We start from the raw sequence: 12,686 nt of genomic DNA, 5'->3' as shown, positions 1-12,686 counted from the left end.
TTTAACTGCAGAAGCAGAACACTACATGAGGTTGGAACCTATAGCAACTTGATTGTAAGGACAACCAGATGTGTTAGCTGAACAGTAGGATAAAGCTATGCGAGTTATGCGGGGTGTTAAACTTTGGAGGCGGCAGCCACCTTCATGATCTTCGTTTGTCAAGTGCCTAACATGCTGGGGTCCAGGGGCAAGATCGCAGCTCTGTGACTGCTACAGTTTTAAAAGCTGTTTTTTACTAGTGGTAGTGCAGGTTCCTGAAGGCACTGGACTGCAAAGCTTAAGCTTACTGGGAAAGTATGATATGGAAATGTCTCATGCTCTTACCGAGGGGAATGGAGCTTTTCTTACCACAAACATCATAGAAGCACAAATGTGCCAGAAGATGAATCACTTCTGAAACAGTGCCTTAAATTTTCCCTGTCTTCTTTTGACTGTTAAAGCCATTTTGCTTCTCTTGTTTTTGTCAGTTGCTTCTCAGCCACTCACTATCTCCCACGTCTTCCTTAAAGAATCTCTTCTTCATGCCCAAATTATCAAATCTGCCACACTCACGTGGGTATATTGCAAAAAGTTGCCCGAGGCAGCATGTTATCTACTTTGCACATGGGCCTTGCAAAGTGTAGGGCTGACAATTCTGTGATTTTATTGAAAAGCCACAAGAACTGTTATGAAATGCCATGGTGCTCAGCAGATCCCACAGATCCATCCAGAGACCCCATCTGCATCTACTACTTGCGGTACTACGCGTTCTGAAGGACGCTGAATGTGGCAGCAAAACAGCAATGAAATAGTAATATTTGTTTCTTGTAAGTTTAAAGATCTAAGAATTCATTATATACATTGAGAGACAAGACTTGCCCAAGTAATACTTAAAGAGAGATGATTTTGCAAGGTTTTCCTCAAGTGGCAGTGTGGGATCTTTTGAGAAGCACAAGATGCTCCTTTTAAAAAAAGTGCTTTGAGTGAGTGTGCTTGCTGCATGTCAGTTGACCAAATCCATCTTTTTAGGTGCACTTCTGCTGCTCAGAGTATTGGAAGAAATTCTTTATGATATTGTCCTGTACCAGCATACCAACGTAGTATGTCCTAAATAATTAATCCTCACAGTAATTGTCAACCAATGGCAGAGCTAAGACAGATGTCTAAGGTGTACTGCTCATATTCCTGTTTTGACAGCTCTATGCCATTTTCTTCATACACAGTATGAGTTAATCTCTGAAGCATCTGTGATTTCTAGAAAGATAAGTTGGGGAAGAGAGTTGTCTGTAATACTTGGGGAAACCTCAGAGTATAAAAAAAACCAAACAGAAGGTCACCAAATGTGTGTTGTGAGAGACAGACCAACAGGGTAACAAAATTATCCTGCATCTAACGGAAAATAAAAGCAGACAGATTAGAGATGGTCGTATTTTCTCATCCCACAGTTCAGATACCTGCATGCTGGGCAACTCCTATGAGTTCTATATTGAAAAGAGTGTGGGCATTGTGCCGCACAGATACTTCTTCAGCTGTGCTGGTGCAGTGTCTTTTAGATGTACACCCCCTTCCTTCGTCCTTGATCTGATGTCCTCCCGTGCCTCTGGCCACCAGCGTGTGCTGTGGATCTGGTCTGGCTTGGGGTTCTGTTCTCCTAAGGGAAGTGGAGAGTGGCCCATCCTGCCTGGCGGGGCAAGGAGGAGCGGGGAACCCTCTGTCAGGTTTTTATTGTAGAGAAAACTTGCTTACTTTTGTCAGAAAGAGTTTAGCACTCTGTTTGGCATAGTTCTTTGAATAGAAAAATAAAAAGTCACAGTTGGTTTGGGTTAAAAATTAGACCCTTGTGCTTTCCATCTTTTAAGCATTTAGCATAATCAAATCTCATATCAGGGATTTTAATGATATCTACATGGCTTCCCTTTTCTTTCTTTTCACCACAGATGTAGTAGGGGAACATCTGTTCTGTTTCTTTGTTCAGCTTGACAGTACTTCAACATTACCAGAGAATTTTTGTCTTGGAAATCTTTTTAAATTAATTGCTTACAGGATTTTTTTTTTCTTAAATCGCAACTAAAATTAAAATTTTTTTTTGTGTGTATGCATGTGTACGTGTGAAGCTATGTATATGTATAAGAGTACTGCTATATAACTTGACCTATAAGCAGAGTCTGTATAAAAGTTTTGGAAAATATTAGTTGGAATTCCTTATGGAACAGTCTTCTGTATGACTTGTTCTGGCTAGTCTTCAGCATGAGCATAAATATGCTCTGATATTATTCTCAATTAAGGTGATGGTCTTTGTGAAAACATATTGCAGGGTAATTTCATGTTTAAAAGTTGAAGTAAGAAAACCTGAACTAAAAAGCATTTATGAAGCTAATCACCAGTATGGAGACAGTTATTTATTCAACAGGATGGATCTAGAAATTCCACTGGAAGTCAGGTAAACAGAGCTGTTGTATGAAGTCAAAGATCTGGGTCGATTCCTGCTGCCCTCATCATACACACAGAAATGTTGGTAGTCAGAGGAGTGTCCCATAGATCAGTACAGTTCATCTCTAGCAGAGGTGATAACTTTAGAAGAAATTTCTGATGTTGCATTTTATCCTCTGTAAGCTTAGGAAGTTTCTGATCTGGTGCCCTAATGGGAATGCCAAAGAGCCAACATTAAATTGTAGCTGGAAAGCCCTCAACCTCTGTCCTGCTGGCAGTGTCAAAAATCTCTGCTTCTGAGAAATGAGGTCCTTTGTTTCACGTTTAAAGAGTAGCTGGCTGAAATTGTTAAAGAAATTTCAGATAAAGTTATATTTAAACTAATGCTAAGAAACAAGAAGTTGGCCTGTGGACAGACATGTCCCAGCTTTGTTTTGCCTGTCAGAAAAGTTAGGTCTTTTGGCTGTCTCTTCTCATTACATCTGTACCCTTGCTCATGGTTGGCCTCATAGGGTCTGCTGGTTATCAGCCCTTCTTAACCCCATTTAGTTGAATGAGGTCAGCTGGCAAAGGCTGACTATCTATTAGGGGCACCACAGGAGGGGATTGTTGGGTTGGTGACTGCTGGTGTTGCTGCTGAGCTGTAGGGAGCATTAGCCTCTGCCACTGGCATGGCTGGTGGGAAGGGCTCTGCGTGTCCTTGGCTTCACTAGATCAACTTAATGTCTTATTTCTTTGGTATGTTTTGTAAGGTAGATGTGTGAGCCGTTGGGAAAACTCATTAAGTACTGAGAAAGCTGAGGTGACAAAACATGTTGTTAACTGGTGGATAGTATGCTTTGGTTAGTCAAAAGTTTAAGGCCAGAAAGGGTGTTAACTTTTGGCCTGACTACAGTAAACTGACATGCTGAGGATAATACATATGTCAAGAAAGGATTTAGCTCTGTGTGGTTTTTTACAGTTCATTGGATCTAGCTAGTGTTGTCTGTTGGTAGTCATTATTTAGGTCAAAATAGGTGGGTATCTGGTATTGGTTATTTAAATTGTCAGATACTGATTTTGTCATTGCTATATGCATTCATTACCCATAACTTCGTACTACTTTTCTTTTCCTTTTCAGTAAAATGAAATAAAATGTGAATGAACTGTCTGAGTGCAGACATAGAAATGAATTTTGTCTGTTACAGTTAATTTGGGTTTGTAAATTTGTCATGAAAGTGAATAAACTGGAAAAGCCATGCTGAGATACATCTGAGGTTTATCTGTATATTAAAAGATACGTGTTGAGTGTGAATTCTCAGGTATAAATGGGGGTCGTATATTTAATTTTTGTGTTTATCTGTTCAGGTTCGAAAGCATGTGAATGACCTATATGAAGACCTAAGAGATGGACATAACTTGATCTCACTTTTAGAAGTCCTTTCTGGAGACACCTTGGTAAGCTTTTAGATCAGAATGCAGTTGTTCCAGTTTGTTATATATACATTTGCTCTGTTTGTCAACTCTTTACATATCAACTGCTGGAGGTTTCTTTGATATTTTCCATAATCTGTGACTTGATACCAAAGACACAAGTTGTTTTTCTATTGGTAAAATATTCCATCGTGAATTCTGTGGGGGAATGCAATCTCTTCTCTTCGTTTCTTGTGGTCAGTGAGGCTTCCTTTCTTAATAGGGTAATGCGCTATTTCTTCTGTTCTTCCCTTTTCTTTACAATTTTTCTTTTAACAAGTATAGGATGCTTAATATCCCTTCATATTAAAGGGAGTAGCTTACAAATAGCAAGGATAAAATGTCCCTGAAATTGTCTAACACGCTCCTCAGGTGTCATTTCCTTTCTTTGTGAGCATTACTTCCCTTGCTTGGTATTTGTTCTCTTCATTATGTTCTTCTTTTCATGCTCTTCTTTTCATTTGTGGTCTGTCTTGTGTTTTTGCTGTCCTGTCTCCTGTCTGTTATATTCATTAGCCAAGAGAGCGAGATTTTTTGAAGACTTTACGGTTGGTGAGTTCAACAGAAGCATGCGCAAATGAACAGCATGAGGATGTGGAGGATGAGGATAAGGGGGTAGGTGCCGACCCCCATAACTGTACTAATGTAGTGTTTGAAGTGTGGTGTCTGCTAACGTAAATTCTTAGTTCTGTGTGCTGCAGTAGTGTGCTGTAGAAAGGACAAAAGAACTCACATTGGTAAACCAGGATACATATGTTTATGATGGAGGTACGGTAAAGACAAATTTTTGTTCAGCCTTTCTGCGAACAGCTAAAATGCAAATGTTCAAGATTTCTATTTGTTTTCTTTTGTTAAACTGTACAAAACCATGGTACAATTGTGTACTGGACAACATTATCAAGATGTTATAAAATAATCTGTTTTAATAAATAAGTGCCATAATTCAATTAAACCAAGATTTTACTTTTTTTACTTGCAAACAGTATTGCCCATATACAAGTAATTTAGACAAAGGCTTGAAGTCTCTTCTTAGTGAAGTCAATGGCAAAAATTTGATTTGTCTTAATTAGAAGCACCAGTCTACTGCACCCACAGTGTATTTGACAATACTGGATAATATTTTGAAATGAGGTAATTCAGATGCGCAGATCTATTTGTTAGAATTTATCAAATGTAATACTTATTTTTACAAAAGCAGATAGTCAAAGTAGAAGTTAAGTGACAGCTCTGTGTAGTGGCTTCCAAGTACATGGATTGTTTGCGGGTTTTATCTTTCTTGCAACAAATGCTGAATTATTGTTTCACTGTATTTTAACCATCCAGAAGGGAAATATCTACTTACAAAGCATAAAATGCTGAGTGCTTGTTAGTCCAAGTGAGCTGTATCATGTCTTTGTAGACCTTGCATCATTAGCGTTTGCTAAAGCAACTTGCTGTCGTAGGGCCCGAGTGCCACCTTTGCTCCCCGTGTGTTGTGCTGCAGTTGTGATTTCAGTGGAATTTGTGTGCTTTTTTTCTGGGGCATAACATAACTCAAAACACTGCATTTTAGTTGTCCATTGGAAAAAAATATTTCCCCTCTGAGATGATATACCTAAATATATAGTTTGGGATTTATTATATTCTCTTTGTTATGGAAAACTAAGTTCCAGGTTTGCAGTCCTTCATTCCATCCAGGGAAGCTACTCAGTAGCAAGGGCTGCAGGGCTTGATCCTGGGCTATTGGTGTGAAAAAAGGGGCTAATTTGAAGGTTCTATAATGGAAATTGAAATTCTTTGTGTTTTAGTTTATGCTTCTTATTCAACTCCATATTCCCATGTTTCCTTTTGGCAAGCATCTGATACTCCGCAGGGGGAAAAAAAAAAGGCAGTTGAGGAAGGCTTGGGCTTGTATCTGTGTGTTTCACAGTGACTGTGTAAGGAAATACTCATATTCATGGCTGATCCCTAGCAATTATACTGCGCTCCAGTTTATTGCTGTCAAAGTTTGTGAAAAATCTGAAATAAGGAAGAAGAGTAGAAAGATTTGGATATGATGATGATGATATAAATTTAACTGCTTTCCCATTGCTGATCTGTGACAGCTAAGTAAAGTATGCTTTTTCTGTGTGATTCTTCTTCTTGGTGATTTTACACTAACTGCATGCAGTTTTGCCATGTTTCCATTAACACACCACTCATGCTTATTTTGCAGTTTCTTCTTGCTAGTTTTGCCTTTGCTTTGAGAAGAGTGACTTGTTAGGTGTTTTCACACTTTATAATGTTCTACCCAAATCAAGAGTTTAATCTGACACTCTAGGGCTGTATATGTTATATTATTCTGTTTGGAGGAAGGTATTATCTTTATTAGATGCTTTAAATAAATATGTATTGATATCCTGATGATTCTGCAGTCATACTGTAAATAAACAACAGTAAATCATAAAGTTGCATGCAGAGGTAAGCTTTTCTATCACAGAGTTTACCAGAGCAACATAAAGGTCCATGATGTTACTTATATTTTAATTTGCTTAATATACTGTAAATTGTTTATAATAATATATTGCAGTTTAGTTTCTGAAGGTAGATTCATGTAGGGCCTTTTTTAGCCCACTTGGCCTTAGTAGTACTTTACAGGGAAACACCTATCAGCCTGTATGGATCAAAGTTGCAGTTTGGGACCACTGATCTCTCTTGCCATCCACTGTGCTAAAAAATTTCAACTACAGTTTAAAAAAAAAAAAAGAAAAATTGTTAAAGCACACTTTTTCCAGCAAAGGTATTGGCTTCGTTAAAACAGTGGTGCTTCAAATGTTTTACGTGGTATCTTTTAAATCGGACTGTTTGTTCTTTTGTCTGACAAGAAAATCTCACAGCTATTGTTTTCCGATTTTAGCCCCGAGAAAAAGGTCGGATGCGTTTTCACAGACTGCAGAACGTTCAAATTGCACTTGATTATTTGAAAAAACGCCAGGTATGGTGAAAATTTTAATAAAAAATGTTAATGAAAATTTTGTCACCTGTAGCTAATAAATAAAAAATATGTCCTGCTTGGTCTTTTATGCATGTTGTATAACAGCTGCTAGTGTAGGCCTGGCTTGATCTCGTGCTTGAGAAGTGGTAAAGGTAACTTTACACCACCCTTCTCTGAGCAATAACATGAACACACTCCATGTGGTATATGTTGTTAAAGAGGAGAAAATTATGGGTAAGATCCTCAGGAGTTGCTTTTGGTAGATTTAACTATATTTCATGCTGCCCACACACTAGCTGATGCGCGGTTTTGTTCACAATCTAGTATGTAGTGCAAAATGCAGATGCAGAGAAATTAGAACATCGTGTGGGAGTTCCTTGTTTTGATTATATTTGATCCTGGTGAAAGCAAAACTGGTGCCCTAGTAAGGCAGCAGGGTTACCGGGGCTGTGGAGGGTTCAGGCTTAATTTCACCTGTATCTCCTTTAAGCCAAACAATTGAAACCCACACAGCTGGGTGCTTTTCTGCTGCTGTGAGTTTCTTTCCACTTTTAAATTTCTTTTAAACACTTACAGGATTCTTGCTTTCTCCTTTTGCAAAATGGTAATATTAAAAAAATGTCCCAAACATGGATGGAAGGTAAAACTGTACCTCCCTATCCATCCCATCTAAATGAGTTGATGCTAGAAATCTGCTTTCTGATTGGTTGATTTTTTTTTAAATTTATTTTATTTGCTACTCAAGAGGTTTGAAAAAAATACGAGGTAGCAAACCATAGACAGATACTTTGGTTATAAAAACAAATGTCTTTTCGTATTTTGAGTGAAATTGCAAACTATCGTTCGGGTCACTGAGTGAAGTGTGCACTGAGAACTCAATCCTGTTTTGCTGAGTTCAAAGCTAACTTTTCCTGTTAACCTAAGTGAGCCATTGATCAAATAACAGTACAAAGTAAATGAATGGCTACTTGACAGTCACAGCAGCGTTTTTATGCAGCAAAACCTCTGGACTTGTACTGCACCATGCCTTATTTATGCATGACAGACCATCATATTAAAATGCAGGAGATTGAGGATCAGGTCATCCTCATGTTTGTGAATGTGCACGTGTCATTGGGAACTGCAAGTCTCCGTCATGCAGCTGTTGATTGTGATCTCAGGATTTCTGTGCTCTCTTTAGCCTTGCGATTTCGTGAAGCTGGCTGTACCCTACTGTTCAAAACGCTTGTAGGCCTTTGGTCTTCTTAGCAAGTTGCCAGTGGGACTTGCATTTGATTAAAGTTTCAGCCCCCTCGTAGGTGTTTCTAAACAGTATTTAGGAGGCAACTTGCTCAGGTTGGCTGTATAGCCTCCAAATACAATGCTTTATTGTGATTGTAAGGCAGAGAGATCCTATATATTGATAATTTTGAAGCATGACTTGGAAAAAAAACAAAGAAAAAAACAAAGAGAAGGCATATTTGACTATCCTGTAGAGTTTTGCCAAACACAAACAGTTTTTGTAATGCAGTGGGAGGAAAACATTTGGATTTGTTTTTAATTTCTTTTTTTGAACTGTGGAATACGCTCTCTTTCATCCCGTGTTTTTGGTTGGTTTGGTTTTTTGGGTTTTTTTCCTAATAGTTAAGATTATGTCTGCAGATCAAGAGAAGGATATGCCTTTGCTTGCTTGGTGTTTATAACAGGGTATATGTTAAAAAGCACGTGTATGTAACTTTACTAATGTAAGCATCAAATGCCTTTTAGCTGAGTCATCTTTAATTGCTAGGCTACATGGATACATAATGCATATAGAGAAATCAAATGTGATAATAAAATATGGCAAAGAAAATAGAATTATTGAACTCGCTTTGGATGTGAGTTTATTGGAGTGGCAAAAATGTCAGCCTTTGTTTTAATCTTATTAACCATTTCATGCTTATAGCATTGTGAATGAGTACAGCAGCAGAAGCAATAACAATTGTTGTCATTATTAAGCCATTGGTTATTTAAATGTGATACTAAATTCCTGGGTTTATCAAACCAGACCATTGTGTTTTAGCAGGCCAGTTCTGCTGCTGAATTCTTGAGGAGAAAAGGCAGCGATAGCTTCCTGGGTCTCAGCACTGCCCTGAGACGGATACATCAGTTACAGATCATCACCTTCTTGTTATCCTTTCCCCCTCTATCATACCTTCCCCCTCTGGCATGGTCAGAGATGAAGGATATTTGGCATGGGGAGCAGATCTGCTGGTGTAGTGACAGCTGAGGAATCTTTTCAGCTCAGAGTGGGTAGGAAAGGGACACTGGCGGGCCACTTACAGCCAGAATGCAATTCCTTTCTGCTTTTGAGAATTAAAAAAACAGAGTAGACTTGGGAAGTGAGTAATGCATCCTTTATAGTTGCGCCTGTGTAGTGGAGCATGTATTGGTGGCATGTTTATTTTGTCTGTATTTTCCTTCCACAATGGCAGGTGAAACTGGTTAACATCAGAAATGATGACATAACAGATGGGAATCCCAAATTGACTTTGGGCTTGATATGGACCATAATTTTGCACTTTCAGGTAAGCCTACTTTTGCTTGACAGTATGTTTTCAGTCACATTCTTGTGTACAGTTATGATGAACGTGTCAACTTAGCACTACATATAGGCTGCGCAAAAATAAAGATTATACCTCTTCTCTAATGTGTATATGAAGGTTTTGATGATGTATCTTATCTGCTGATGTAAACTGAAGCTGAAGGTGTAGTTTGTTTGCTGTCTAATTTCCTCTCTGTGGAGTAAGAGGAAAAAAATAGCTTGGTTTTTAAACATTAAAGACAATGGTTGGTGTATTTCTTCTAATGTCTGGGCAAACTGGTCTTGTTTTAGTCTACAGAATTCTTCTGTTGAATGTTAAAATATATTAAAAAAAAAAAAAGTTTAAAATCTTTTTTTCATTCCAGATCTGAATTTCTCTGTTGATACGAGTATTTTAGCAAGCGCTACTCAGCCTTTTCAAGCAGTTCCTAACACTTCAGCATTGTTTTTAGCCCCAGCGACAGTAACGTGGGTCACACTAGGTGGCACTGTGGTTGTTGTACACTGGTGGGATTGTGTACGGTATAATGCAGCCTTACAGTGTGTGGTGTTAAATTGCTTCTCCAAATGAGGCTTTCACAATGGCTGTGGCTGTAGATGATGTAATTCAGATGACAGATAATTCCCATTTAGTGACTGCAGCATTGTTAGCGATAAACTCCCTGCTGTGCAGTCATTTTAAATGATCAGAAAATTACATGATCATATAGAAAAAAGCATGGATCATTAAGGAATATCCTGCACTGGATTTATGACTGGAAAAAAAAATTTCTTACAAAACCCAAAAAGACTGCTAGGATCTAATCTGCCTTTCTGCAAATCCTAACGAGGAACAGAAGACATGAATAGGGTTAATGTGGCCCTGGACTAAACAGGGTGCACAGCTTAGCCCAGGCCCGTTCACTAAGGGTAAAGGAGAAACCACTAACTGCTCACCACTAGCAAGGATCTGAATTTCCTCAGCTCCCCTCTGTCATGTCAGTCATTGCTCCCACATGGTTATATGGAGAAAGAAGGCTGGGCTTAAATGTATTTAAGCATGACCCACAGAATTAGGCCCACAGTGATTGAATGTTGCTGTGTTTTATGAAATAATGATTATTTAACAAATTATTGATAGAAGCTGTTAGTGGAAGTTAAACCTTTACCTGATACATGTTTTTCTGAGCCTGATGAATAGGATTTTGCAGGATGAAATTGTTAGTTTTTCTCACCAGCTGAAGCACAGGACAACTGGCACAATTTGGGTGCATCTTAAATGGTGGTAAACATGTTTAGCGTCAGATGTGAGGCCTGGAGGGCTAGTCAATACAGCGGGTGAGGCTGGGGGAGCAGTTCGGATCACTTGTAGTACTGAGCTATTCAGTTGTCCAGCATAGGCGCTTAGTGTGATCTGAGATGACACAGCATATCCAGTAGCATATGCAGTGAGAAGCAAGTTTCCTTAGGTCCTGTGGTGTATCTGCTATTCCCATGTAGATATCTCAGATAGTTAAGTGTCTCAAATGTTCTATATGGTCAACTGACTTTCTTCTTATGTCTCTATGTCAGGTGTGAAACATTGCTGTTCAAGATCCCTTGACTATACTAACTAGATCTCGAGGGCTTTTGATTCAGTTTCCTAAAGTCAGGTGGCATTTGAGTGACATCTGAGGTGTGCTAGAGTATCCAGGACATGCATGTGGAGTTCTTGGAGACACCAGATCTATGAGAGACCCATGTTCTTCTAGACCTGTAGCTAGAGGCCAGTTGGGATATAGCAGGATATCTCAAAGAGCTCTAGAAACCTATGTTTAGGAAACTAAATTCTGCCTCCACTGGATAAAATCGTCTCTTCAAGACCTAGCCAGCATGTAAACACAAATATATAGACACGTACATTGAGGTGTCTTAATCTGAAGTACCCCTTAACTTTTCCCAGCATTTGCAGGAGTAGTTGATTCCTCAGTGAGTGTAAGGAGCTGCTTGCCATATGATGTTACTGCTTCTGCTCCATCATTTAAGTGTATTCTAATAATACTGCAACCTGGAAGGTAGTCAAGATGCCAAAGACTTTTGGTGGCCATTGTTTGTGGTTTCTTGTTTGTCTGAGTCATGGCACTTATCTGGAGGATAATACTTCCTCAAAACAGAAAAGTCTTCTGAGTATTGGAATGAGTTTAGGAATGATTTAGGGGAAAGACATGATGAACAAAAAAGAGGATACGCGTTTGAGGATTATGTTTCTCTTGCATCTGAATTGTGTCTAGAGATGGTTATGGCTTTGTGACTTGGTACCCTTAATTAGATAAATATAAATGTTGTTCTGAGTTATACCACTGACTTTTGCAGCTGCATAAGTCCAGAAATTGTACATTCTTCTGTGTCCCAAGTAATTATGTATAAGATATACAAAAGATGGAATGGGAAATCCAGTGGTTTATTGAGTTGAGTATGTTAGAAAATAATTTGTCCTGTGGATATTGAAAATCACTGAGACATGTATGTTATTAGGATTTAGGCAAGCTTTCAATGTATGCATTTCACATGCCTTTAATAATATATGGTTTTTTAAAAATTCAGTTTCATAATGCAATAACTACTCTAACTTATTTTCGTGGCGCCTGTAGAACAAGCTAAATCAGATTACAGTATTTTGTATAATTATAGGCTATATGCATTAAATATCCAAATTAATACTTGAATGGACTCCTTCAACACCCAATATGTTTTCATTGATGACATTGGAGAAGAGTAACTGTAAATGAAAGCAGAATTTGGCTTCAGTAAGTAACCACAATTTTAGTAAGATAATTTCTGTGAAAATTGGTGATCATTTCTTTTCAAACCACTGCAAACATTCTTCAATTTAACAAATGTTAAATATTTAGAATAATTTGCAGTTGGTTCTAAAAAACACACCAAAACAAAGCAAAACCTGAAACTTCAAACTTTCTGGCATCTAAAATTAGGCATTTGTGAGCTCAGACCTTAAAAAATTTCTGGAGCTTCTAAGTCATGACTCAATAGCCTTTTTCTGTTTCAGTTTCATTGTCATTTTGCAGCTCAGGAACTGCTGTGAAACAGTTTTCCTTCCACCCTCCCCATCTCCCTGCTGTCAGACCTCTTTGCAGGGTGCTGCTTTTCAAGGCTTCAGTCGGTAACTTTTTTTGTCCAGGTGTTACAGTACTGTCCAGCCCTCTCTGGCCAGACAAGTGCTTTCTCTCAGGCCTCCTTGGGACATGTGTAACCTCTTCACATTTCTCTTGTCAGCCAGCAAATACTTTTTTTTTTTTTTTTTTTTTTTTTTTTTTTTTTTTTTTCTCTTTC

The 12,686-nt window shown here is 38.3% G+C and overlaps 1 protein-coding gene across 2 annotated transcripts in view; it reads left to right on the top strand.

Annotated features, from left to right (window-relative positions):
* Positions 1-12,686, top strand: part of DST (dystonin) — a 306,520-nt gene that overhangs the window by 111,969 nt on the left and 181,865 nt on the right. For both annotated transcript variants that reach the window (XM_010566374.1, XM_010566375.1), the window contains 3 exons: positions 3,757-3,846; positions 6,737-6,814; positions 9,268-9,360. In XM_010566374.1, coding sequence (XP_010564676.1) covers positions 3,757-3,846; positions 6,737-6,814; positions 9,268-9,360 — 261 coding nt within the window. The remainder of the gene's footprint in view (positions 1-3,756; positions 3,847-6,736; positions 6,815-9,267; positions 9,361-12,686) is intronic.

The sequence above is a fragment of the Haliaeetus leucocephalus genome, unplaced genomic scaffold (assembly GCF_000737465.1).
Source record: "Haliaeetus leucocephalus isolate CR32 unplaced genomic scaffold, Haliaeetus_leucocephalus-4.0 Scaffold207, whole genome shotgun sequence".
NCBI classification, from domain to species: domain Eukaryota; kingdom Metazoa; phylum Chordata; class Aves; order Accipitriformes; family Accipitridae; genus Haliaeetus; species Haliaeetus leucocephalus.
This window is presented reverse-complemented; position numbering and strand designations above follow the sequence as displayed.